General features: G+C 47.5%; 3 protein-coding genes across 3 annotated transcripts; all 3 read right to left on the bottom strand.

The window, feature by feature from the left end:
- Positions 1–18712: 18712 nt before the first annotated feature.
- On the bottom strand, positions 18713–19093 carry LOC120982706 (histone H2B 1.1-like). Its single transcript, XM_040412962.1, has one exon. It carries the CDS (start codon positions 19091–19093, stop codon positions 18713–18715), a length of 381 nt encoding a protein of 126 aa, XP_040268896.1.
- A 2834-nt stretch (positions 19094–21927) lies between these two features.
- LOC120982673 (histone H2A type 1-like) lies at positions 21928–22326 on the bottom strand. Its single transcript, XM_040412931.1, has one exon. The coding sequence runs from the start codon at positions 22324–22326 to the stop codon at positions 21934–21936; it is 393 nt and encodes a 130-aa protein (XP_040268865.1). The 3' UTR covers positions 21928–21933.
- A 1800-nt stretch (positions 22327–24126) lies between these two features.
- On the bottom strand, positions 24127–24813 carry LOC120982647 (histone H1B-like). The gene has a single exon (XM_040412904.1). The coding sequence runs from the start codon at positions 24811–24813 to the stop codon at positions 24127–24129; it is 687 nt and encodes a 228-aa protein (XP_040268838.1).
- Positions 24814–27798: the final 2985 nt, after the last annotated feature.

The following is a 27798-nucleotide window of genomic DNA, read 5'->3' as shown; positions in this document are numbered from 1 at the left end:
TTCTCGAAATGGCCCTCAGGGGTATTGAAGGCCGTCTTCCATTCGCCCCCTTCTCTGACCCTGACCAGGTTGTATGCCCCTCTTAGGTCTAATTTGGAAAAGACTTTAGCCCCAACAACCTGGTTAAACAGGTCCGGGATCAGAGGAAGCGGATAAGGGTCACGAATAGTGATACTGTTCAGCTCCCTGAAATCCAGACAAGGTCTTAAAGAACCATCTTTTTTCTTAACAAAGAAAAAACCAGCGGCAACAGGTGACTTCGAGGGTCGTATGTGTCCTTTTCTCAGACTCTCAGAGCTATAAGCACGCATAGCGACCCTCTCAGGTTGGGAAAGATTGTATAAACGAGATTTAGGCAGCTTGGCGCCTGGGATGAGATTAATAGGGCAATCGTACTCCCTGTGCGGGGGCAAATCCTGAACTCCACTCTCAGAGAAGACATCCAAAAATTCAGAGAGGAAAGGTGGTACAGTCTTAGTAGAAACCTCTGAAACAGATGTCGTGAGGCAATTCTCTCTGCAAAAGTCATTCCAACCATTTATTTGCCTCGCTTGCCCATAAATGGTGGGGTTATGTTTAGTGAGCCAGGGTAGCCCCAACACTAGAGGAGTAGGCAAACCGCTAAGGACGAAACATGACACATCCTCAACATGAGTATCACTCACAATCAAACGGATATTGTGAACTATGCCCTTTAACGATTTCTGAGAAAGTGGAGCGGAATCGATAGCAAAAACAGGAATATCCTTTCCCAAAGTGCATACCTGGAAACCATGAGTTATTGCAAATTAATTATCAATGAGATTGACAGCTGCTCCACTATCCACAAAAATCTCACAAAAAATATTCTTGCCCTCTAGCGCCACCCTAGCAGGTAGGACAAAACGGGAACTACAAGCAAATGGAAAACCTTCAATTTCCGCATCAACCTTGCCAATAGTAACAGATGGAACGTTTTTAGAGGATCTTTTTCTTTTTGTTTCTTTATTACTCCCAGAAGACTGCCTGAATCTCCTAGAGGGACAAACATTTGCCAGATGATTTATACCTCCACAACAGAAACAAACCCTCCCATGCGGGCTGAATCTTCTATTGTCTGAGGCAATCAACCCCAGCTGCATGGGCTCCTGCTCAGAAGGGGCTGACAGCGACTGAGACCCCTGTGCACTGAATGAGACCGCAGCACTGTCCTTGGGCTGAGTATGACAGGAAGGAGAGATCTCTCCTCTCTCTCTAAGATGCCTGTCAATACGAACGGCCCGAGACATGGCAGAGTCCAAGAAGGCAGGTCTCTCATGAAAGGCAAATGCATCTTTCAATCCCTCTGAAAGACCCTGGCAAAATTGACTTCGGAGTGCAGCATCATTCCAACCAGTATCAGCTGCCCATCTCCGAGATTCTGAGCAGTATATCTCTGCGGATTGTTTACCCTGGCATAAAAGACGTAGTCTAGACTCAGCCAGAGCAATACGATCCGGATCATCATAGATCTGACCAGGGCTAAAAAAAATTCATCCACTGAGCGGAGGGGCCGTGCCCCCACCGGCAGCGAAAAAGCCCAAGACTGAGCGTTATCCCCGAGCAGCGAGATGATGATCCCCACCCTCCGCTCCTCATCACCAGAGGAATGGGGAAGTAGGCGAAAATGGAGTTTGCAAGCCTCTCTAAAGCAAACAAAAATTCTCACTACCCCCGGAGAACGTATCCGGGAGCGAGATCTTAGGCTCAGAACAAACTCCATGAACGCAAGCAGAAACGGCCACCTCAAACTGAGAGACAGTTTTCCGGAGATCTTCTACCTCCAGTGAAAGACCCTGCATGCGGTCAATCAAGGTTGAAACCGGATTCATGCTTAAGACGGTTTTGGCAGTTTATAATGTCACGGAAGGTGTACAGCAAACTAGAAGACACAAAAGGAAGATCCGACTGACTGGATCCAAAACTAAGGAACCAAAGGGATAGCCCTGCAACAGACCTGGCTCTCTCCCTAACTGCTCAGCCTATGCAAACATCTCAATGGTAGATGGTCGCATATCCTCGTACCTCGACTGTATAACCCCTGAACACCCTATAATAGTGAGGGGACACGACCACCGGCTCCCTACACTTGATACGGAGGGAGTCAGGGTCACCTGGGATCCAGAAAACAGGGAAATACAAATGAATGAACAAAACTTATCTGTAGAAGACTCAGTAGTAGCATCCAGCATGCATACACTCCAGGAAGTTGTATAAACCGCAAAGTGATGCAGTATGGGAAGGGATTTAAAGGGATGCAATCAGTGCAACTACATGACAGCTGAGAGAGGCTAACGAGATGAGGAAATGAAAGCAAAACAAAAGGAACCTCAAGGAGGAGGTTCTGAAGGACGTCTGTCAGAGCTTCTCAGATGTCTGGTGGTGACAATAATTTATTCTCCCGAAGGATCGTCAAAACCTGTCTCACGTGATCCTGATGGGTCTTCAGATCAGGAGAGTAAATTAGAATGTCATCCAAATAAACTACCACGGACCTCCCCACAAAATGATGGAAAATGTCATTGATGAATCGCTGAAATACCGCTGGCGCTTTAGTTAACCCAAAAGGCATAACCAGATTCTCGAAATGACCCTCGTGCGTGTTGAAGGTCGTTTTCCACTCATCCCCTTCCTTGATTCTGATCAGATTGTAGGCCCCTCTCAAATACAACTTGGAGAACACTTTGGCTCCAACAATCTGATCAAAAAAATCGGAGATCAAAGGAAGGGGATACGGATCACGGACCGTAATACGATTCAATTCCCTGAAATCCAAACAAGGTCTCAGCGATCCATCCTTTTTCTTTACAAAGAACAAACCCACTGCCACCGGAGACTTAGATGGCCTAATATGACCATTTGCCAAACTCTCGGCGATATACTTCCGCATGACCTCTCTTTCAGGTTGGGAAAGATTGTAAAGCCGAGACTTTGGCAACTTAGCCCCTGGGATGAGATTAACTGGACAATCATAGTAACGATGAGGGGGCAATTCCTGAGCCCCACCCTCCGAAAAGACATCCGCAAAATCTGAGAGATACTGAGGTAAAGCCATAGTAGACACACCAGAGATAGATGTGCCAAGACAATTATCCGAACAGAATTCACTCCAACCAATGATCTGTCTTGCTTGCCAATCTATAATTGGGTTATGTTTTGTCAACCACGGTAACCCTAAGACTATAGGAGCGGGCAAGTCCTTCATGAGAAAACAAGACATAATCTCAACATGTGAATCACCCACCCTTAACTGAATACCATGAGCAATATGAGTGAGACTCCTTTGAGAAAGAGGGGAAGAATCAATTGCGAAAACCGGAATCTCTCTTTCTAAAGTACTTAGACCCAGATTTTGAAGAAAAAGAAAATCAATAAGGTTTACCGCAGCACCACAGTCAATGAATACTTCAACAACAAAAAAATTCTTGAGTCTAGCGCCACCATAGCTGGAAGGAGAAAACGAGTATTACAGGGAGCTTGCATACCTGCTTGCTCCACCACTCGATTCACACTACCAAGAGTCAGGGATGTTTTTGTTTTTTCTTTAGGTAAACCTCTTTGTGATTCTTTCTCATCAACATGCGGTTTAACAAAAGGACAAGCAAAAATAAAATGACCACTTTTTCCACTGTGATAACATAGTTTATGCAACCTCCTAAAGTCTCTACTACCAGAACGGAAAGATACCTGACCCAGCTGCATGGGTTCCTCCCCTACCCTAAAGTTACATGTCATATTACCCAGGGGAGCAGGTGAGACGAAACCACTCACCGAAGGGATCCCTTGTGCGGATGGAACTTTACACCTCTCTCTAATGCGTCTATCTAACCGTACTGCCAAAGACATAGCATTCTCCAATGTATCCGGGTACTCATGAAAGGCTAGGGCATCTTTCAACCTCTCAGACAACCCCTGACAAAACTGACTACGTAACGCGGGGTCATTCCACTCTGACTCGGTAGCCCATCTCCTAAACTCAACGCAGTAAGCCTCCGCAGTATGTTCACCTTGTAATAAATTACGCAATTTAGATTCCGCCATCGAGACCCGATCTGGGTCATCATAAATTAATCCCAAGGCTTTAAAAAATTCTTCCACCGACCGGAGGGCCAGAGAACCGGACGGCAGAGAAAAGGCCCAGGATTGCGCGTCCCCTTTAAGCAGAGAAATGATTATCCCTACCCTCTGACTCTCATCACCAGACGAAGATGGACGCAGCCGAAAATACAACTTGCATGACTCTTTAAAGCGGATAAAGTCATCCACACCCCCTGCAAATCTATCAGGGAGAGCGACCTTAGGCTCCCCATAAATTTAACTTCCTCCTATTGCACCTGATGCCAGAGTATTCTGACACCGTGTGACCGAATTACGCAGATCTGCAACCTCTAGGGATAATCCCTGCATGCAATCAACTAACGCATCAATTTACTTCATCTCAAAAAAGCTGAGAAATGGCAGTCAAAGTATTAGCGGGTTATAATGTCACGGGGGACAGAATACCAGACAAACAGAAAATAAACAAACAAGTGTCTAGGCGAGAAGCTGGGGATCAAGGTCACCTCCTGACAAATTCCTACCAGCTCTCCTTATACTTCTATGCCTACGTTCAGACCCTGAAGAGGGGAATAACGTGTCCTCGTGCCTGGGCTGAAAATTCCCTAAAATCCCTAAGATGGTGAAAGGGGGATAGAGGTAGCCTGCTCCCTCAGAACCTGGAGGGGGCAGGCGTCTCTCTAACAGCCTAGACAGCCAACCACAAGAAAACAAAAAACAACTTATCTTTTCTGAGCAGGAACAGCAAATCCTTCCTTCCTTTCTTTCTTTCACAGAGCCAGACAGAAGCTATAAACCGCACAGGACACTGGGAGTGGGTGTAATTTAAACTCAAACCAACGACCCCACCCAGTGCACCTGAAGGGAGGCGGATACAGCTCAACTCCAAAACAAAAACAAAAGGCTACACACGTGCTGCTAAGCTGGCAGACCTCCGCACATAGCCTGAGCAGGGCATGACAATACTGCTGTCATATTCAGTCATTAAACAAACACCCGTTAGGGCAGAAAAAGTTTATTTGGCAGCCTTTGCTGCATATGTCATTGTGAGATACACCCTTTATATATTTGGGTTATATTCAGATATTTGAAATTCCGCCATTTGGTGCACATACTAAATGATAAAACACTCGGTAACACTGACATGGAGAAGGATCTAGGAATTTTTATAAACAGCAAACTAATCTGCAAAAACCAGTGTCAGGCAGCTGCTGCCAAGGCCAATAAGATAATGGGTTGCATCAGAAGGGGCATAGATGCCCGTGATAAGAACATAGTACAACCACTTTACAAATCGCTAGTCAGACCACACATGGAGGACTGTGTACAGTTCTGGGCTCCTGTAAACAAGGCAGACATAGCAGAGCTGGAGAGGGTCCAGAGGAGGGCAACTAAAGTAATAACTGGAATGGGGCAACTACAGGACCCTGAAAGATTATCAAAATTAGGGTTATTCCCTTTAGAAAAAAGACGACTGAGGGGAGATCTAATTACTATGTATAAATATATCAAGGGTCAGTACAGAGATCACTCCCCTCATCTATTTATCCCCAGGACTGTGACGAGGGGACATCCTCTGCGTCTGGAGGAAAGAAGGTTTGTGCACAGACATAGAAAAGGATTCTTTACTGTAAGAGCAGTGAGACTATGGACTCTTTACTGTAAGAGCAGTGAGACTATGGACTCTTTACTGTAAGAGCAGTGAGACTATGGACTCTTTACTGTAAGAGCAGTGAGACTATGGACTCTGTACTGTAAGAGCAGTGAGACTATGGACTCTATACTGTAAGAGCAGTGAGACTATGGACTCTATACTGTAAGAGCAGTGAGACTATGGACTCTATACTGTAAGAGGGGTGAGACTATGGACTCTGTACTGTAAGAGCAGTGAGACTATGGACTCTATACTGTAAGAGCAGTGAGACTATGGACTCTACTGTAAGAGCAGTGAGACTATGAACTCTTTACTGTAAGAGCAGTGAGACTATGGACTCTTTACTGTAAGAGCAGTGAGACTATGGGCTCTTTACTGTAAGAGCAGTGAGACTATGGACTCTTTACTGTAAGAGCAGTGAGACTATGGACTCTTTACTGTAAGAGCAGTGAGACTATGGACTCTTTACTGTAAGAGCAGTGAGACTATGGACTCTTTACTGTAAGAGCAGTGAGACTATGGACTCTTTACTGTAAGAGCAGTGAGACTATGGACTCTTTACTGTAAGAGCAGTGAGACTATGGGCTCTTTACTGTAAGAGCGGTGAGACTATGGACTCTTTACTGTAAGAGCAGTGAGACTATGGACTCTTTACTGTAAGAGCAGTGAGACTATGGACTCTGTACTGTAAGAGCAGTGAGACTATGGACTCTTTACGGTAAGAGCAGTGAGACTATGGACTCTACTGTAAGAGCAGTGAGACTATGTACTCTTTACTGAAAGAGCAGTGAGACTCTGGACTCTTTACTGTAAGAGCAGTGAGACTATGGACTTTATACTGTAAGAGCAGTGAGACTATGGACTCTTTACTGTAAGAGCAGTGAGACTATGGACTCTTTACTGTAAGAGCAGTGAGACTATGGACTCTGTACTGTAAGAGCAGTGAGACTATGGACTCTATACTGTAAGAGCAGTGAGACTATGGACTCTTTACTGTAAGAGCAGTGAGACTATGGACTCTTTACTGTAAGAGCAGTGAGACTATGGACTCTTTTCTGTAAGAGCGGTGAGATTATGGACTCTTTACTGTAAGAGCAGTGAGACTATGGACTTTTTACTGTAAGAGCAGTGAGACTATGGACTCTTTACTGTAAGAGCAGTGAGACTATGGACTCTTTACTGTAAGAGCAGTGAGACTATGGACTCTTTTCTGTAAGAGCGGTAAGACTATGGACTCTTTACTGTAAGAGCAGTGAGACTATGGACTCTTTACTGTAAGAGCAGTGAGACTATGGACTCTTTACTGTAAGAGCAGTGAGACTATGGACTCTGTACTGTAAGAGCATTGAGACTATGGACTCTATACTGTAAGAGCAGTGAGACTATTGACTCTTTTCTGTAAGAGCGGTGAGACTATGGACTCTTTACTGTAAGAGCAGTGAGACTATGGACTCTTTACTGTAAGAGCAGTGAGACTATGGACTCTTTACTGTAAGATCAGTGAGACTATGAACTCTTTATTGTAAGAGCAGTGAGACTATGGACTCTACTGTAAGAGCAGTGAGACTATGGACTCTACTGTAAGAGCAGTGAGACTATGGACTCTTTACTGTAAGAGCAGTGAGACTATGGACTCTATACTGTAAGAGCAGTGAGACTATGGACTCTTTACTGTAAGAGCAGTGAGACTATGGACTCTTTACTGTAAGAGAAGTGAGACTATGGACTCTTTACTGTAAGAGCAGTGAGACTATGGGCTCTTTACTGTAAGAGCAGTGAGACTATGGACTCTTTACTGTAAGAGCAGTGAGACTATGGACTCTTTACTGTAAGAGCAGTGAGACTATGGACTCTATACTGTAAGAGCAGTGAGACTATGGACTCTTTACTGTAAGAGCAGTGAGACTATGGACTCTTTACTGTAAGAGCAGTGAGACTATGGACTCTTTACTGTAAGAGCAGTGAGACTATGGACTCTTTACTGTAAGAGCAGTGAGACTATGTACTCTTTACTGTAAGAGCAGTGAGACTATGGACTTTATACTGTAAGAGCAGTGAGACTATGGACTCTATACTGTAAGAGCAGTGAGACTATGGACTCTATACTGTAAGAGCAGTGAGACTATGGACTCTTTACTGTAAGAGCAGTGAGACTATGGACTCTATACAGTAAGAGCAGTGAGACTATGGACTCTTTACTGTAAGAGCAGTGAGACTATGGACTCTTTACTGTAAGAGCAGTGAGACTATGGACTCTATACAGTAAGAGCAGTGAGACTATGGACTCTTTACTGTAAGATCAGTGAGACTATGGACTCTGTACTGTAAGAGCAGTGAGACTATGGACTCTTTACTGTAAGAGCAGTGAGACTATGGACTCTTTACTGTAAGAGCAGTGAGACTATGGACTCTTTACTGTAAGAGCAGTGAGACTATGGACTCTATACTGTAAGAGCGGTGAGACTATGGACTCTTTACTGTAAGAGCAGTGAGACTATGGACTCTTTACTGTAAGAGCAGTGAGACTATGGACTCTATACTGTAAGAGCAGTGAGACTATGGACTCTTTACTGTAAGAGCAGTGAGACTATGGACTCTTTTCTGTAAGAGCGGTGAGACTATGGACTCTTTACTGTAAGAGCAGTGAGACTATGGACTCTTTACTGTAAGAGCAGTGAGACTATGGACTCTATACTGTAAGAGCAGTGAGACTATGGACTCTTTACAGTAAGAGCAGTGAGACTATGGACTCTTTACTGTAAGAGCAGTGAGACTATGGACTCTATACTGTAAGAGCAGTGAGACTATGGATTCTTTACTGTAAGAGCAGTGAGACTATGGACTCTTTACAGTAAGAGCAGTGAGACTATGGACTCTATACTGTAAGAGCAGTGAGACTATGGACTCTCTACTGTAAGAGCAGTGAGACTGTGGACTCTATACTGTAAGAGCAGTGAGACTATGGACTCTTTTCTGTAAGAGCGGTGAGACTATGGACTCTTTACTGTAAGAGCAGTGAGACTATGGACTCTTTACTGTAAGAGCAGTGAGACTGTGGACTCTATACTGTAAGAGCAGTGAGACTATGGACTCTGTACTGTAAGAGCAGTGAGACTATCGACTCTTTACTGTAAGAGCAGTGAGACTATGGACTCTTTACTGTAAGAGCAGTGAGACTATGGACTCTATACTGTAAGAGCAGTGAGACTATAGACTCTTTACTGTAAGAGCAGTGAGACTATGGACTCTATACTGTAAGAGCAGTGAGACTATGGACTCTACTGTAAGAGCGGTGAGACTATGGACTCTTTACTGTAAGAGCAGTGAGACTATGGACTCTTTACTGTAAGAGCAGTGAGACTACGGACTCTTTACTGTAAGAGCAGTGAGACTATGGACTCTTTACTGTAAGAGCAGTGAGACTATGGACTCTATACTGTAAGAGCAGTGAGACTATGGACTCTTTACTGTAAGAGCAGTGAGACTATGGACTCTTTACTGTAAGAGCAGTGAGTCTATGGACTCTATACTGTAAGAGCAGTGAGACTATGGACTCTATACTGTAAGAGCAGTGAGACTATGGACTCTGTACTGTAAGAGCAGTGAGACTATGGACTCTATACTGTAAGAGCAGTGAGACTATGGACTCTATACTGTAAGAGCAGTGAGACTATGGACTCTACTGTAAGAGCAGTGAGACTATGGACTCTATACTGTAAGAGCAGTGAGACTATGGACTCTTTACTGTAAGAGCAGTGAGACTATGGACTCTGTACTGTAAGAGCGGTGAGACTATGGGCTCTTTACGGTAAGAGCAGTGAGACTATGGACTCTGTACTGTAAGAGCAGTGAGACTATGGACTCTATACTGTAAGAGCAGTGAGACTATGGACTCTATACTGTAAGAGCAGTGAGACTATGGACTCTATACTGTAAGAGCAGTGAGACTATGGACTCATACTGTAAGAACAGTGAGACTATGGACTCTTTACTGTAAGAGCAGTGAGACTATGGACTCTGTACTGTAAGAGCGGTGAGACTATGGGCTCTTTACGGTAAGAGCAGTGAGACTATGGACTCTTTACTGTAAGAGCAGTGAGACTATGGACTCTATACTGTAAGAGCAGTGAGACTATGGACTCTGTACTGTAAGAGCAGTGAGACTATGGACTCTATACTGTAAGAGCACTGAGACTATGGACTCTTTACTGTAAGAGCAGTGAGACTATGGACTCATACTGTAAGAACAGTGAGACTATGGACTCTTTACTGTAAGAGCAGTGAGACTATGGACTCTTTACTGTAAGAGCAGTGAGACTATGGACTCTATACTGTAAGAGCAGTGAGACTATGGACTCTGTACGGTAAGAGCAGTGAGACTATGGAACTCTCTGCCTGAGGAGGTGGTGATGGTGAGTGCAAAAAAGGAATTCAAGAGGGGCCTGGATGTATTTCTGGAGTGTAATAATATTACAGGCTATAGCTACTAGAGAGGGGTCGTTGATCCAGGGAGTTAGTCTGATGCCTGATTGGAGTCGGGAAGGAATTTTTTATTCCCCTAAAGTGGGGAAAATTGGCTTCTACCTCACAGTTTTTTTTTTGCCTTCCTCTGGATCAACTTGCAGGATAACAGGCCGAACTGGATGGACAAATGTCTTTTTTCGGCCTTATGTACTATGTTATATACACTGCTCAAAAAAATAAAGGGAACACAGAAATAACACATCCTAGATCAGAATTAATTAAATATTCTTCTGAAATCCTTTGTTCTTTACATAGTTGAATGTGCTGACAACAAAATCACACAAAAATTAAAAAATGGAAATCAAATGTTTTAACCCATGGAGGTCTGGATTTGGAGTCACCCTCAAAATTAAAGTGGAAAAACACACTCCAGGCTGATCCAACTTTGATGTAATGTCCTTAAAACAAGTCACAATGAGGCTCAGTAGTGTGTGTGGCCTCCACGTGCCTGTATGACCTCCCTACAACGCCTGTGCATGCTCCTGATGAGGTGGCGGACGGTCTCCTGAGGGATCTCCTCCCAGACCTGGACTAAAGCATCTGCCAACTCCTGGACAGTCTGTGGTGCAACGTGACGTTGGTGGATAGAGCGAGACATGATGTCCCAGATGTGCTCAATTGGATTCAGGTCTGGGGAACGGACGGGCCAGTCCATAGCATCAATGCCTTCGTCTTGCAGGAACTGCTGACACACTCCAGCCACATGAGGTCTAGCATTGTCTTGCATTAGGAGGAACCCAGGGCCAACCGCACCAGCATATGGTCTCACAAGGGGTCTGAGGATCTCATCTCGGTACCTAATGGCAGTCAGGCTACCTCTGGCGAGCACATGGAGGTCTGTGCGGCCCTCCAAAGAAATGCCACCCCACACCATTACTGACCCAATGCCAAACCGGTCATGCTGGAGGATGTTGCAGGCAGCAGAACGTTCTCCGCGGCGTCTCCAGACTCTGTCACGTCTGTCACATGTGCTCAGTGTGAATCTGCTTTCATCTGTGAAGAGCACAGGGCGCCAGTGGCGAATTTGCCAATATTGGTGTTCTCTGGCAAATGCCAAACCTCCTGCACGGTGTTGGGCTGTAAGCACAACCCCCACCTGTGGACGTCGGGCCCTCATATCACCCTCATGGAGTCTGTTTCTGACCGTTTGAGCAGACACATGCACATTTGTGGCCTGCTGGAGGTCATTTTGCAGGGCTCTGGCAGTGCTCCTCCTGTTCTTCCTTGCACAAAGGCGGAGGTAGCGGTCCTGCTGCTGGGTTGTTGCCCTCCTACGGCCTCCTCCACGTCTCCTGATGTACTGGCCTGTCTCCTGGTAGCGCCTCCATGCTCTGGACACTACGCTGACAGACACAGCAAACCTTCTTGCCACAGCTCGCATTGATGTGCCATCCTGGATAAGCTGCACTACCTGAGCCACTTGTGTGGGTTGTAGACTCCGTCTCATGCTACCACTAGAGTGAAAGCACCGCCAGCATTCAAAAGTGACCAAAACATCAGCCAGGAAGCATAGGAACTGAGAAGTGGTCTGTGGTCACCACATGCAGAACCACTCCTTTATTGGGGGTGTCTTGCTAATTGCCTAAAATTTCCACCTGTTGTCTATCCCATTTGCACAACAGCATGTGAAATTGATTGTCACTCAGTGCTGCTTCCTAAGTGGACAGTTTGATTTCACAGAAGTGGAGTTACATCGTGTTGTTTAAGTGTTCCCTTTATTTTTTTGAGCAGTGTATTTAATTGAGGCCTAGTGTGGGTCAGGGCGTGTGAGATACACCCTTTATATATTTGGGTTCTATTTAGGTATTTGAAATACAGCCATTTTGAGCATAAATCTTTAATTGCGGCCTAGTCTGATTCAGGCCGTGTCAGATACACCCTGTACATACTGTCGTTCTATTCTACTATTAATTAAACACCCATTTTGGGCAAGATCCTAAATTCTAGAAATATGAGGAGAGCGTCAAATAAGGGACGTGGCCCCGGTCGTGGTGCTGCTGGTGGAGCTCCTGTTGCAGGGAGAGGACGTGGTCGATCTGTACCAGCTACACGCACAAGTGAAACCCCTTCCTCAGGTGCGAGTAGGCGACAGAACCTGCAGCGGTATTTGGTCGGGCCTAATGCGGCTCTACGAATGGTGAGGCCTGAACAAGTACAGGCGATAGTAGATTGGTTGGCTGACAGTGGCTCCAGTTCCTTCACATTGTCTCACACCCAGTCTCCTGCTGAAAGACCACAGTTAGCACCTGCAGCCGATGTCCATCAGTCTTTCACCTCGCCCCCTTGCACATCAGCCAAGCAGTCTGAGCCCCAAGTCATGCAGCAGTCTCTTCTGCTTTTTGATGACTCTGTTAGCAGGGTTTCCCAGGGACTTCCACCTAGCCCTGCCCCAGAAGTGGAAGAGATTGAGTGCACCGATGCCCAACCACTTATCTTTCAGGATGAGTACATGGGAGGACCATCGCAGCACGTCTCGGATGATGACGAAACACAGGTGCCAACTGCTGGGGCTTTCGAAAGTGTGCAGACCGAGAAGGAAGGCAGGGGTCAAGACTAGGTGGAAGATGATGAGGAGGACGATGAGGTCCTCAACCCCACATGGAATCAAGGTCATGCGAGTGACCTATGTAGTTCGGAGGAAGAGGCGGTGGTCGCACAGAGCCACCAGCCAAGCAGAAGAGGGAGCAGGGTGCAAAAGCGGAGCGGCCGTCCTCTAGACAGTACGCCTCCTACTGCCCACCGCAGCAAGGGAACGAGCACACCAAAGCCAGCTCCAAGGATTTCCCTGACGTGGCAGTTCTTCAGAGAATGTGCTGACGAGAAGACACGAGTGGTTTGCACGCTGTGCAATCAGAGCCTGAAGCGAGGCATAAACGTTCTCAACCTGATCACAACCTGCATGACCAGGCATCTAAGTGCAAAGCACGAGCTGCAGTGGAGAAGACACCTCAAAAACCAAGAAAGGTCTCTGGCTCCTCCTGCTTCCTCTTCTGCTGCAGTCGTGGCCTCTTCATCCACCTCTGGAGCTACAGTGCCACCTGCCACCCCGCAGAGGATCTGCCAGCAACACCACCACCTGGGTCACCAAGCATCTCCACAATGTCCCACGGAAGCGTTCAGCTCTGTGGCGGAACCCGCCTCGCCACTGGGCATTGGAGAGGCCTGGCTACCCGCCTCCTACCTACTGACTATGGCCCCTGGTGAATTTGTACGTGGAATGCAATTTGGGCATGTGGTATTTTGTATTGCTGTGTGTTGTGGACTGTATATATCTTGCTCTTACTGTAATGTTTGCATGTTACAGGCATTGTTGTTCTGTGCCTCTTCTCCTCCCCCTTTTTCCTGTCCCATTGTTTCCCCCGGCAGGGTGTTGTCGCAGGGACACCAGTTTAAACCAGCTGCTCTGTCCCTCCTCAATCTCCCATCAGCCCTTGCTATTGTCTGCCCCCCCCCCTTCCTTGTACCATAGTCCTAGGTGCCCTATTGTATGTAAATGAGGCTGTTGGGGGGTTCAAAGTAGGTGTGCTGTGTCTAAATAAAGTCAGTTCCTGTTTTAACCCTCAAGGTGAAGTGTCGTCTCATTCTTGGGGGAGGATTTATTGCATGCTGTCCCAGTTTGACTGCTAGGAGTGTAAACCTATTTGTGTGGTTTCCTATTCAACTGTCTACAGCATTCATATGCTTGAAGAGGATTTATATGCTGCTTCGGTTCGGTGATTGTGGTGTCTGCCAGAGTGCTTGGAAACCTCAGGAAAACGCTAGGAGCATCCGTCAACGGAGGTACTCAGTCGGGGTGCCAGGTGATCCGTTACAAGCTCTCCATCTCCCAAACGCTGGAGCGGAAGAGGAAGTACCCCCCTACCCACCCGTGATCCCTGGCCCTGAATGCCAGCATTTCTAAATTACTGGCCTTTGAAATTCTGTCATTCCGTCTGGTGGAGACGGAGAGTTTTAAAGGCCTTATGGCGGTGGCTGTCCCACAGTACGTCGTGCAGGGAAGCATGTCCATGGAAAACTCGCCCAGTTGGGGCCACACATGAAGTTTGCATGCCCAGAAGTCCAGGAGATCTTGGATCATGGGTTACAGGGTGCAGTCCAAGTATGTCACCGCCTGCTGGTTCAGGTTCTGCTGGATGTCCTGCTGCTGGAGCTGGGTGGTTTCTTCAGAGGGCGGCTGAAGAAAGCTGCTCATTATAGACGGAAGTTGATGCATATGATGCTGGTGATGCTTCTATCCCCCCCCATCCCCCCACACACACAACAGGCCCCCCAGTAAGACCTTAATGAGGACCGCCTGGTAATATGGAGGCTGAAATCTGTAGGCTGTAATATAATGTGGAGGCTGTAATATCATGTGGAGACTGGTAATATGGAGGCCGTAATATAATATGGAGGCTATAATGTAATATGGAGGCTATAATGTAATGTGAAGGCTATAATATAATATGGAGGCTGTAATATAATGTGGAGGCTGTAATATAATATGGAGGCTATAATGTAATGTGGAGGCTATAATATAATATGGAGGCTGTAATATAATGTGGAGGCTGCAATATAATGTGGAGGCTATAATGTAATATGGAGGCTGTAATATAATGTGAAGCCTGGTAATATTGAGACTGTAATATAATGTGGAAGCTATAATGAAATGCGGAGGCTGTAATATAATTTGGAGCCTAGCAATATGGAGGCTGTAATATAGTGTGAAAGCTGAAATCTGTAGGCTGTAATATAATGTGAAGGCTGTAATATAATGTGGAGGCTGTAATATAATGTGGAGACTGGTAATATGGAGGCTGTAATTTAATGTGGAGGCTGTAAAATAATGTGGAGCCTGGTAATATGGAGGCTGAACTATAGTGTGAAGGCTGAAATCTGTAGGCTGTAATATAATGTGGAGGCTGTAATATCATGTGGAGACTGGTAATATGGAGGCTGTAATGTGGAGGCTGTAATATAATATGGAGGCTATAATGTAATGTGGAGGCTGTAATATAATGTGGAGGCTGTAATATAATGTGGAGGCTATAATGAAATGTGGAGGCTGTCATATAATTTGGAGCCTGGCAATATGGAGGCTGTAATATAGTGTGAAAGCTAAAATCTGTAGGCTGTAATATAATGTGAAGGCTGTAATATAATATGGAGGCTATAATGTAATGTGGAGGCTATAATATAATATGGAGGCTGTAATATAATGTGGAGGCTGTAATATAATGTGGAGGCTATAATGAAATGTGGAGGCTTTCATATAATTTGGAGCCTGGCAATATGGAGGCTGTAATATAGTGTGAAAGCTAAAATCTGTAGGCTGTAATATAATGTGAAGGCTGTAATATAATATGGAGGCTGTAATATAATGTGGAGACTGGTAATATGGAGGCTGTAATTTAATGTGGAGGCTGTAAAATAATGTGGAGCCTGGTAATATGGAGGCTGTAATATAATGTGAAGCCTGGTAATATGGAGGCTGTAATATAATGTGGAGCCTGGTAATATGGAGGCTGAACTATAGTGTGAAGGCTGAAATCTGTAGGCTGTAATATAATGTGGAGGCTGTAATATCATGTGGAGACTGGTAATATGGAGGCTGTAATGTGGAGGCTGTAATATAATATGGAGGCTATAATGTAATGTGGAGGCTGTAATATAATATGGAGGCTGTAATATAATGTGGAGGCTATAATGAAATGTGGAGGCTGTCATATAATTTGGAGCCTGGCAATATGGAGGCTGTAATATAGTGTAAAAGCTAAATTCTGTAGGCTGTAATATAATGTGAAGGCTGTAATATAATGTGGAGGCTGTAATATCATGTGGAGACTGGTAATATGGAGGCTGTAATATAATGTGGAGGCTGTAATATAATATGGAGGCTATAATGTAATGTGGAGGCTGTAATATAATGTGGAGCCTGGTAATATGAAAGCTGTAATATAATGTGGAGCCTGGTAATATGTAGGCTGTAATAAAATGTGGAAGCTGTAATATAATATGGAGGCTGTAATAAAATGTGGAAGCTGTAATATAATATGGAGGCTATAATGTAATGTGGAGGCTGTAAAATAATGTGAAGCCTGGTAATATGGAGGCTATAATGTAATGTTGACGCTGTAATATAATGTGGAGCCTGGTAGTATGGAGGCTGTAATATAATGTGGAGCCTGGTAATATGGAGGCTGTAATATAATGTGGAGCCTGGTAATATGGAGGCTGTAAAATAATGTGGAAGCTGTAAGGCAGAGGCTGTAATAGAATGTGGAGGCCGGTAATGTAACATGGAGGCTGTAATATAATGCGGAGGCTGGTAGTATGGAGGCTGTAATATAATGTTGAGGTTGATAATATAATATGGAGGCTGTGATGTAATGTGGAGGCCATTAATATGGAGGCTGTAATAAAATGTAGATGCTGTAAATATGGAGACTGTAATATAATGTTGAGGATGATAATATAGAGGCTGTGATGTAATGTGGAGACTATAATGTAATGTGGAGGCTTTAAATATGGAGGCTGTAATATAATGTTGAGGTTGATAATATAATATGGAGGCTGTAATATATTGTGGAAGCTGTAATATAATATAGAGGCTGTAATGTAATATGGAGGCTGTAATATCATGTGGAGGCTGGAATATAATGTGGAAGCTGTAATATTATATGTAGGCTGTAATGTAATGTGGAGGCTGTGATATTATGTGGAGCCTGGTAATGTAATGTGGAGGCTGTAATGTAATGTAGAGGCTGGTAGTATGGAGGCTGTAATGTAATGTAGAGGCTGGTAATATGGAGGCTGTGATGTAAGGTGGAGGCTATAATGTAATGCAGAGGCTGTAATAGAATGTGGAGGCTGTGATATTATGTGGAGCCTGGTAATGTAATGTGGAGGCTGTAATGTAGAGGCTAGTAGTATGGAGGCTGTAATGTAATGTGGAGGAAGATAATGTAGTATGGAGGCTGTAATAGAATGTGGAGGCTGTAATGTAGAGGCTAGTAGTATGGAGGCTGTAATATAATGTGGAGGAAGATAATGTAATATGGATGGTGTAATAGAAACATAGATGTAATATGGAGGCTATAATGTAATGCAGAGGCTGGAATAGAAACATAGATGTAATATTGAGGCTGTAATGTAAGGTGGAGGCTGTAATGTAATGCAGAGGCTGTAATAGAATGTGGAGGCTGGTAGTATGGAGGCTGTAATATAATGTGGAGGTTGATAATATAATATAGAGACTTTATTTTAATGCGAAGGATATGATGTAATTTACAGGCTGGTAACATGGAGGCTGGAAAATGAAAACCACCAGCACTTCTGAGCTCAGCCAATCAGAGGTGGAGGGCGGGGCCTGGAGTTCAGGAACAGCCCCGCCCCCAGTTCTCTTTCAGGTCCGCCCATGCTCCATATAAAGGAGGGCTCTGGGCTGAGCAGTCACTGCTCTCTGCTCCTCACACCTAGAAGATGTCTGGTCGCGGTAAAGGAGGGAAAGGGCTCGGGAAAGGCGGCGCCAAGCGGCACAGGAAGGTGCTCCGTGATAACATCCAGGGCATCACCAAGCCTGCCATCCGCCGCCTAGCTCGCAGGGGAGGCGTCAAGCGCATCTCCGGCCTCATCTATGAGGAGACTCGCGGGGTGCTGAAAGTCTTCCTGGAGAACGTCATCCGGGACGCCGTCACCTACACCGAGCACGCCAAGAGGAAGACCGTCACCGCCATGGACGTGGTCTACGCGCTCAAGCGCCAGGGCCGCACTCTCTACGGCTTCGGGGGTTAATGCTGCCGCCGCCGCCTCCGTCCTCACAGCACAAAGGCTCTTCTCAGAGCCGCCCACATCTTCCCGGGGAGGAGCTACCATTCCACTGAGGGGTTAACACCGCCCGCCCATCAGGAGATCAGCGGCGCCCTGTGCTCAGTACAGCCGGAGGTCTACATTACAGAAACCCCCCAATAATCTAAATCCCGAGCCCCGGGTGTTCTCCACCGCAGCTACGAGACGAGCTGTGCTCGGAGACTGAGGGGTTAATCCGTCCCGCCAATGAGCGGCGCTGGTACAGGTCACATGACCGGCTCCTCCTGTAAATCAGCAGCTCAACTATAGGCGGGAAATTCAAATGAGGGACGAGATCCTGAGCTCTCCCAGCCAATAGCAGAGCTCTGGACCCCGCAGCCGTTATGTGCCCGTAGGAGCCTCGTCCTCCTGTCCTGCACTGAGCGGCCGCACAGCCTCTCTCCAGGGAGCGCCACACTGAGGAGGATGATGGGAGTAGTGATCGGGCATGGAGGAGGAGGATGAGGGGAGCTTGTATTGTAACTTCCCATAGCGTTACCGCATCTCATCTAGCTGACAGGGAGGAAAACCGCAGCCACTGTGAGAACAACGGGGAGACCCGGGAGCAGCTCCGCTGGAGACAGGGTGGGGGCTCTGAGAAGAGCCTTTGGGTCCGGAGAGCGGGGGCGGCGCTCACTTGGCGCTGGTGTACTTGGTGACGGCCTTGGTGCCCTCGGAGACGGCGTGCTTGGCCAGCTCTCCGGGCAGCAGCAGGCGCACGGCGGTCTGGATCTCCCGGGAGGTGATGGTGGAGCGCTTGTTGTAGTGAGCCAGGCGGGAGGCTTCCCCTGCGATGCGCTCGAAGATGTCGTTGACGAAGGAGTTCATGATGCCCATGGCCTTGGAGGAGATGCCGGTGTCGGGGTGGACCTGCTTCAGCACCTTGTAGACGTAGATGACATAGCTCTCCTTCCTGCTCTTCCTCCGCTTCTTGCCGTCCTTCTTCTGGACCTTGGTGACGGCTTTCTTGGAGCCCTTCTTGGGCGCTGGGGCGGACTTGGCTGGCTCGGGCATTCTGACTGAGGGCAAAATCTCGTCTGTTCTCCTCCTGCCACCGCGGCGGTATTTATACACGGGCCATGCAAATGAGCTGCTGCTGACTGCGCGCCGATCTACTGGAGGAGAGGGTCACGTGGTGTCTCCACTGCTCCCAATTGGCAGCCTCACATCCATTCAGCTGAGCCGGGGGCGGAGCAAATAGAGAGGCGTGGCTCACATACATCCATTCAGCAGAGCCAGGGCGGAGCAAATAGAGGGGCGGGGCTCACATACATCCATTCAGCAGAGCCGGGGGCGGAGCAACAGGAGAGGCGTGGCTCACATACATCCATCCAGCTGAGCCGGGGGACGGAGCAGCAAGAAGGGAGGGGCTCACATCCATTCATAGAGCTGAGTCGGAGGGCGGAGCAGCAGGAGGGGCTGGGCTCATAGCCATCCATTCTGCTAAAACGGGGGGCGGAGCAGAACTCGCATCCGTCTATTCAGATGAGCCGGGGGCGGGGCTAACATCTCTCTTCCGTCTATCAGGGCCTCGCTGCTCTGCTGATAACCGCCCCGCCCCTCACTGCGCCCCGCCCCCTGCTGGTAGTGATGCCGCCGCTGAGTGTACTGTGCCTGCAGGGGGGTCGTGCGCTCTATCCCTGGACACCAGCGCAGCGATGGAGCCGCTCTTCTTCGCACAGTGAATACGGGACTGTTCTCCCCTTCTCCGGTGGGGGGCGGGAGAAGGCGGCCACTGACGGGTTAATACTGAGCAGGCTATGGGGGCGGGGCTATAGAACTAGTACCATGGCTTTTGAAATTCCCGCTCAATTACTGTCCGGTTAGAATTCAGCGGCCGTGGACAAGCTCCGCCCTCGGCTCATCTGAATGGATGGATGTGAGCCCCGCCCCTCCTTCTGCTCCGCCCCCCGCTCTTCTCAGAGCCCCCCCCCCTCCCTTCTCTAGGACGGAGCTGCCGCATTGTGTGAATACATGGAAGCCTCATGTCCGAGGCGGATTATTCCCTCCTTATAGACCACTGATCGGGAGGATGAGGGGAGTAGTGATCGTATACTCGGGAGGATGGGGGGAGTAGTGATTGGACACTGAGGAGGATGGGGGAGTAGTTATCAGACAGTGAGGAGGATGGGGGAGTAGTGATTGGACACTGAGGAGGATGAGGGGAGTAGTGATTGGACACTGAGGATGGGGGGAGTAGTGATTGGACACTGAGGAGGATGAGGGGAGTAGTGATTGGACACTGAGGATGGGGGAGTAGTGATTGGACACTGAGGATGGGGGGAGTAGTGATTGGACACTGAGGAGGATGAGGGAGTAGTTATCAGACAGTGAGGAGGATGGGGGAGTAGTGATTGGACACTGAGGATGAGGGGAGTAGTGATTGGACACTGAGGATGGGGGGAGTAGTGATTGGACACTGAGGAGGATGGGGGAGTAGTTATCAGACAGTGAGGAGGATGGGGGAGTAGTGATTGGACACTGAGGATGAGGGGAGTAGTGATTGGACACTGAGGATGGGGGGAGTAGTGATTGGACACTGAGGAGGATGAGGGGAGTAGTGATTGGACACTGAGGATGGGGGAGTAGTGATTGGACACTGAGGATGGGGGAGTAGTGATTGGACACTGAGGATGGGGGGAGTAGTGATTGGACACTGAGGATGGGGGGAGTAGTGATTGGACACTGAGGATGGGGGGAGTAGTGATTGGACACTGAGGATGAGGGGAGTAGTGATTGGACACTGAGGATGGGGGGAGTAGTGATTGGACACTGAGGAGGATGAGGGGAGTAGTGATTGGACACTGAGGATGGGGGAGTAGTGATTGGACACTGAGGATGGGGGGAGTAGTGATTGGACACTGAGGAGGATGAGGGGAGTAGTGATTGGACACTGAGGATGATGGGGGAGGAGTGATCAGACAGAGAGCAGTTGGGCAATGAGGAGAATGAGTGAAGTAGTTATATGGTACTGAGGATGATGAGGGGAGTAGTGATCAGACAGTGAGGAGGATGAGGGCAGTAGTGATCTGCTAATGGATGGATGTGAGCCCCGCCGTGCGCTCTATCCCCGGACACCAGCGCAGAGAGCAGGAGAAGGGGCGGAGCTATAGGACAAGTGCTTTACAGTGATTGGCTGATCTCTGGCTTTTGAAATTCCCGCTCAATTACAGTCCGGTCAGAATCCAGCGGCCAAACCCTCTACAGCAGCAATGTCTGCCCGGACTCGCAGCAGGTCAGGAGCAGTGATGTCCGATTCATGTCGGAGGAGGAGGGGAGGCCAGCAGCCAATCAGAGCGGAGGCGCACACGGTCCAGGGAGTCGTGCACTGAGGCTAAGAATCCAATGATCCGACTCCTTCTAGAACAATACACGGAGTCTCTGACCGGCTGCAGCAGTATAAAGCCCCCGCAGTGCTGTCCATAGAATAGAGCGCCTCCAGCAGCGCCCCCCACTCAGTATAATGCCCAGATCAGGGCCCCCAGCCCCCCACTCAGTATAATGCCCAGATCAGGACCCCCAGCCCCCCACTCAGTATAATGCCCAGATCAGGGCCCCCAGCCCCCCCCCTCAGTATAATGCCCAGATCAGGGCCCCCAGCCCCCCCCTTCCTAGTCCTCAGTCCGGTCACCACTGATCGGACACTTATTACCTATCCGGCTCCGGGTCACTTGTCACCAACTGAAGCCAAAGATCCAAACTCCCCATCTATAGTCAGGAGCGGTAAGTGCCCCTGTGTGACGCCCCCTCCACAGCAGAGATCAGCGGCATCGCCAGCTCAGTCGTACAGACCATGTGGGCGGCTCTTAGAAGAGCCTTTGGTTCCGGGGGGCACAGCAGCAGCAGAGCCGGGCTCACTTGCTCTTGGCCGACTTGGTGCTCTCGGTCTTCTTGGGCAGCAGCACGGCCTGGATGTTGGGCAGGACGCCTCCCTGGGCGATGGTGACGCCGCCCAGCAGCTTGTTGAGCTCCTCGTCGTTGCGCACGGCCAGCTGCAGGTGGCGGGGGATGATGCGGGTCTTCTTGTTGTCGCGGGCGGCATTGCCGGCCAGCTCCAGGATCTCGGCGGTGAGATACTCGAGCACAGCGGCCAAGTAGACGGGAGCGCCGGCGCCCACCCTCTGGGCGTAGTTGCCCTTGCGGAGGAGCCTGTGCACTCGGCCGACCGGGAACTGGAGCCCTGCCCGGGAGGAGCGGGTCTTGGCCTTAGCCCGGACTTTGCCTCCTTGTTTGCCGCGTCCAGACATCGTTCTCTACAGCGGAGCACAAAACAGCGAAGAAGACTCTGATGTGTGTGATCCGGAGGAGCCGCCTCCTGCCGCCTTTATAGGCTGCTGCTCCGCCCCCAGCGCCGCTCATTGGGTGGATTAGAAGCCTCCATCGGAGACAAGACTCGTGGAGAAGCCAATGAGCGGCGCTGGGCGTGGTTTATGACGCGGGTACAGGTCACATGACCGGCTCCTCCTGTAGATCAGCAGCTCATTTGCAGTTGGGGACTATAGGCGGGAAATTCAAATGAGCGACGAGATCCTGAGCTCTCCCAGCCAATAGGAGCAGAGCTCTGGACCCCGCAGCCGTTATGTGCCCGTAGGGGCGGAGCCTCGTCCTCCCGCCCTGCACTGAGCAGCCGCACAGCTCGCTGATCCGCAGCCATTCATAGCGGGAGCAGAGCTCAGCTGAAGTGTATAAGGGGAGCAGTGATCTGCCAGAGAGGAGGATGAGGGGAGTAGTGATCGGGCACTAAGTATGAGGGGAGTAGTTATATGGTACTGAGGAGGATGAGGGGAGTAGTGATCTGCCAGAGAGGAGGATGAGGGGAGTAGTGATCGGGCACTAAGTATGAGGGGAGTAGTTATATGGTACTGAGGAGGATGAGGGGAGTAGTGATCGGGCACTAAGTATGAGGGGAGTAGTGATATGGTATTGAGGATGATTAGGGGAGTAGTGGTCTGCCAGAGAGGAGGATGAGGGGAGTAGTGATCGGGCACTAAGGATGAGGGGAGTAGTTATATGCTATTGAGGATGATGAGGGGAGTAGTGGTCAGCCATTGAGGAGAATGAGGGAAGTAGTGATCTGCTATTAATGAGGGGAGTGGTGATTGGGCACTGGGGAGGATAAGGGGCGTAGTGGTAAAATAATATGGAGGCTGCAATGTAATGTGGAGGTTGATAATATAATATAGAGGCTTTAATATAATGCGGAGGATATAATGTAATTTACAGGCTGGTAATATGGAGGCTGTCAATGTGGAGGCTGTAACATAATGTTTAAGCTGTGGTGTAATGTAGAGGCCGGTAATACGGAGGATTTAATATAATGTGGAGGCCGTTAATGTAATATGGAGACTGTAATGTAGAGGCCGGTAATACGGAGGCTGTAATATAATATAGAGGCTGTAATGTAATGCAGAGGCTGTAATATAATTTTAGCCTGAAATGCAGAGGCTGGTAATATCATGTGGAGGCTGGTAGTATGGAGGCTGTGATGTAATCTTGATGCTGAAAATATGGAGGCTGTAACATAATGTTTAGGCTCTGATGTAATGTAGAGGACTGTAATGTAATGTAGAGGCTGTAATATAATGTGGAGGCTGGAATTATGGAGGTTGTAACATGTTTATGCTGTGATGTAATGTAGATGACGGTAATATGGAGTCTGTAATATAATGTGGAGGCTGGTAATATAAATGCTGCAATATAATATGGAGGCTATAATGTAAAGTAGAGGCTGAAAATATGAAGGCTGTAATATGTTGAGATTGATAATACAAAATGGAGGCTGGTAGTAGGGCGGCTGTAATGTAGAGGCTGGTAATACGGAGGCTGTCAATTAATATGGAGGCTGTAACAATGTTTAAGCTGTGATGTAATGTAGAGGCCGCTAATATTGAGGCTGTAATACAATGTGGAGGCTGTAATGTAATCTGGAGACTGAATATATCCGCTGTGAGCGGAGAACGAGGGCAGAAGGGCGGAGTGGAGCTCGTCTGAGGAGGAGGTGGCGGCTCTGAGAAGAGCCTTTGGGGGAGAGGTGCGGGCGGCGCCGGTTACTTCTTGGCCGCGCTCTTCTTGGCTTTCGCAACTTTCTTAGCCGGACTCTTGGCAGCCTTGGGTTTCGCCGCTTTCTTAGCCGGACTCTTGGCAGCCTTGGGTTTGGCCGCCTTCTTAGCCGGACTCTTGGCCAGCTTCTTGGGCTTGGGGGCAGCCTTCGGCTTCTTGGGGCTCTTGGCTGCTTTCTTGGCCGCGGCTGGTTTCTTAGCCTTTTTCGGGCTCTTGGCCGGAGCCTTCTTGGGCTTCTTCGGGGATTTAGCGGGTTTCTTGGCCGCAGTAGCTGCAGGTTTCTTGGCCGCCGCCGGCTTCTTCTTCTTGGCCGCTGCCTTGTCCTTCTGCTGCTTCTTGTTGAGCTTGAAGGAGCCGGAGGCGCCGCTGCCCTTCACCTGGGTGAGGGTCCCCTTGGTGACCAGAGCCCTGATGGCCACCTTGATGCGGCTATTGTTCTTCTCTACATCGCATCCTCCGGCAGCCAGAGCCTTCTTCAGGGCGGCCAGAGACACCCCGCTGCGCTCCTTGGAGGCGGACACGGCTGTGACCAGGAGCTCGGACACGCTGGGACCGGACGGCTTCTTGCTTTTCTTGGCGCCCCCTGCTGCCGCGGCGGATTTCCTCGGCTGCTTCTTGGACTTGGCGGCCGCTTCGGCGGGAGGAGCGGCGGCTGCTGGCGCGGTCTCTGCCATCGTGTGAGACGTGGGGAGAAAACACAAAGACTTCTCCTGGAGAAAACACTGAGGCCGGAGCCGGGACCGCCTCTTATATGTGCAGCGCTGCGCAGTGATTGGCTGCCGAGCTCCGCCCTCCTGCGCGTCTATTGGCTGACACTGGACACAGGCCCCGCCTTCACCCCTCTCAGCCCGGCTGCAGCTCCGCTCTGCCCTTGTGCTTCCCTGCCCGGGAGAAGAGCCCTTTAGCGGCTAGAACCGGACAGGAGAGGCCGCCTTCTCCGCGCCTTCCTCCTCCCGGACATCCCCCCTCACCGTGTGTCGCCGTCTGTGGCGGAGGAGGCGGGAGCAGGCCCCGGGATCTCCGCCACAGTCCTCCCGCTCTGCCTGACGTTCTGCACATCCGGCTGGATCCGGCCCGATGGCTCCGCTGCGGGGGCTCGTTCCCTCTCTTCCCGGCCCTCGTCCCCATCCCAGGGCTCTTTCCCACAAGGTGGGGCCGCAGGAAGCTGCTTGGACGCTGCGGGGAGGAGCTGGAGCCGCGGAGAGCCCGGGAGGGTAACACAGGCGGCGGCCTCCGCTCCCTGCCGGCTCCAGTGCTCCGTGTCCCCGCACATTCCCCGCCGCAGTGATGCCGCCTCATGTGTGTACAGGGCTCTCAGGGGGCAGAGATGCGTCTTGTGGTCAGGGCTCCGCAGATGACAGAGGACTTCTCTCCTGGGCTCCTGGCTGCAGCAGAGGGGGTGCCGGTACAATGGGGCAGAGTATGGCCCCGCCCCCCAGAAGTGTGGACCCCGCTTTACTGACCCCCGGAAACATCTGGGGAGTAAGAAAAGTAGAGAAAACTGCCCCTATAATCCCCCTCATTGCACCTCCGTAATCTCAGTACAATACGGCAAAGTACAGTATATTATAGTATAGCATAGTATAGCATAGTACAGTATAGTACAGTATATAATAGTACAGTATATTATAGTACAGCATAGTATAGTACAGTATATAATAGTACAGTATATTATAGTACAGCGCAGTATAGTATAGGACAGTATAGTATATTATAGTACAGTATAGTATATTACAGTATAGTATATAATAGTACAGTATATTATAGTACAGCAAAGTATAGTATATTATAGTACAGTATATTATAGTGCAGCACAGTATAGTACAGGACAGTATAGTACATTATAGTATAGTACAGTATATTATAGAATAGTACAGCACAGTATTGTACAGTATATTATAGTACAGCACATTATATTATAGTACAGCATAGTATAGTAAAGTATATTATAGTACAGTATATTATAGTTCAGTATAGTACAGCACAGTATTGTATATTATAGTACAGTATATTATAGTATTGCATAGTATAGTACAGTATCGTATAGTACATTATATTATAGTACAGTATTGTGTAGCACAGTATATTATAGTACAGCACAGTATAGTACAGTATATGATAGTACAGTATATAATAGTACAGCATAGTATAGTACAGCACAGTATTGTATAGTACAGTATATTATAGCATAGTACCGTATATTATAGTATAGTACAGTATTTTATAGTACAGTATAATACAGCACAGTATAGTAAAGTACAGTAGAGTACAGTATATTTTAGTACATCATAGTATAGTACAGTATATTATAGTATAGTACAGCACAGTATAGTACAGCATAATATAGTATAGTACAGCACATTATAGTATAGCACAGGATAGTACAGTATATTATAGTACAGTATAGTACAGTATATTATAGTATAGCATAGTATAGTACATCACATTATAGTACATCATAGTACAGGATAGTACAGTATATTATAGTATAGTACAGTATATTATAGTACAGCACAGTATAGTACAGTATATTATAGTACAGCATAGTACAGTATATTATAGTACAGCATAGTACAGTATATTATAGTACAGCACAGTATAGTACTGTACAGTATATTATAGTACAGCATAGTACAGTATATTATAGTACAGTATAATACAGTATAGTACAGCACATTATATTATAGTACAGTATATTATAGTATAGTACAGCACAGTATAGTACAGCATAGTACAGTATATTATAGTACAGCACAGCATAGTACAGTATATTATAGTACAGTATAATACAGTATAGTACAGCACATTATATTATAGTACAGTATATTATAGTATAGTACAGCACAGTATAGTACAGCATAGTATAGTATAACACAGTATAGTACAGCACATTATATTATAGTACAGTATAGTATATTCTAGTATAGTACAGCATAGTACAGTATATTATAGTACAGTATATTATAGTATAGCAAAAGTATAGTATATTATAGTATAGTACAGCACAGTACAGCATAGTATAGTACAGCACAGTATAGTATATTATAGCACAGTATAGTATAGTACAGCACAGTATAGTACAGCACAGCATAGTATAGTACTGCACAGTACAGCATAGTATAGTACAGCACAGTATAGTACAGCACAGTATAGTACAGTATAGTACAGCATAGTATAGTACAGTATATTATAGTACAGTATAGTATAGCACAATATAGTACAGCATAGTATAGTACAGTATAGTACAGCACAGTATAGTATAGTACAGTATAGCACAGTATAGTACAGTATAGTACAGCATAGTATAGTACAGTATAGTACAGCACAGCATAGTACAGTACAGCACAGTATAGTACAGCACAGCATAGTATAGTACAGCACAGTATAGTACAGTATAGTCCAGCATAGTATAGTACAGCACAGTATAGTATAGTACAGTATCGTACAGCATAGTATAGTACATCACAGCATAGTATAGTACAGCACAGTATAGTATAGCACAGCACAGTATAGTACAGTATAGTATTGTGCAGCATAGTACAGCACAGTATAGTACAGTACAGTATAGTACAGTATAGTACAGCACAGTATAGTACAGTATAGTACAGCACAGTATAGTACAGTATAGTATAGTACAGCACAGTATAGTACAGCATAGT

The sequence above is a fragment of the Bufo bufo genome (genome assembly GCF_905171765.1).
Source record: "Bufo bufo chromosome 1 unlocalized genomic scaffold, aBufBuf1.1 SUPER_1_unloc_1, whole genome shotgun sequence".
In the NCBI taxonomy this organism is placed as follows: Eukaryota; Metazoa; Chordata; class Amphibia; order Anura; family Bufonidae; genus Bufo; species Bufo bufo.
The sequence above is the reverse complement of the archived record's forward strand: the minus strand, read 5'-3'. Positions and strand labels throughout refer to the sequence as shown.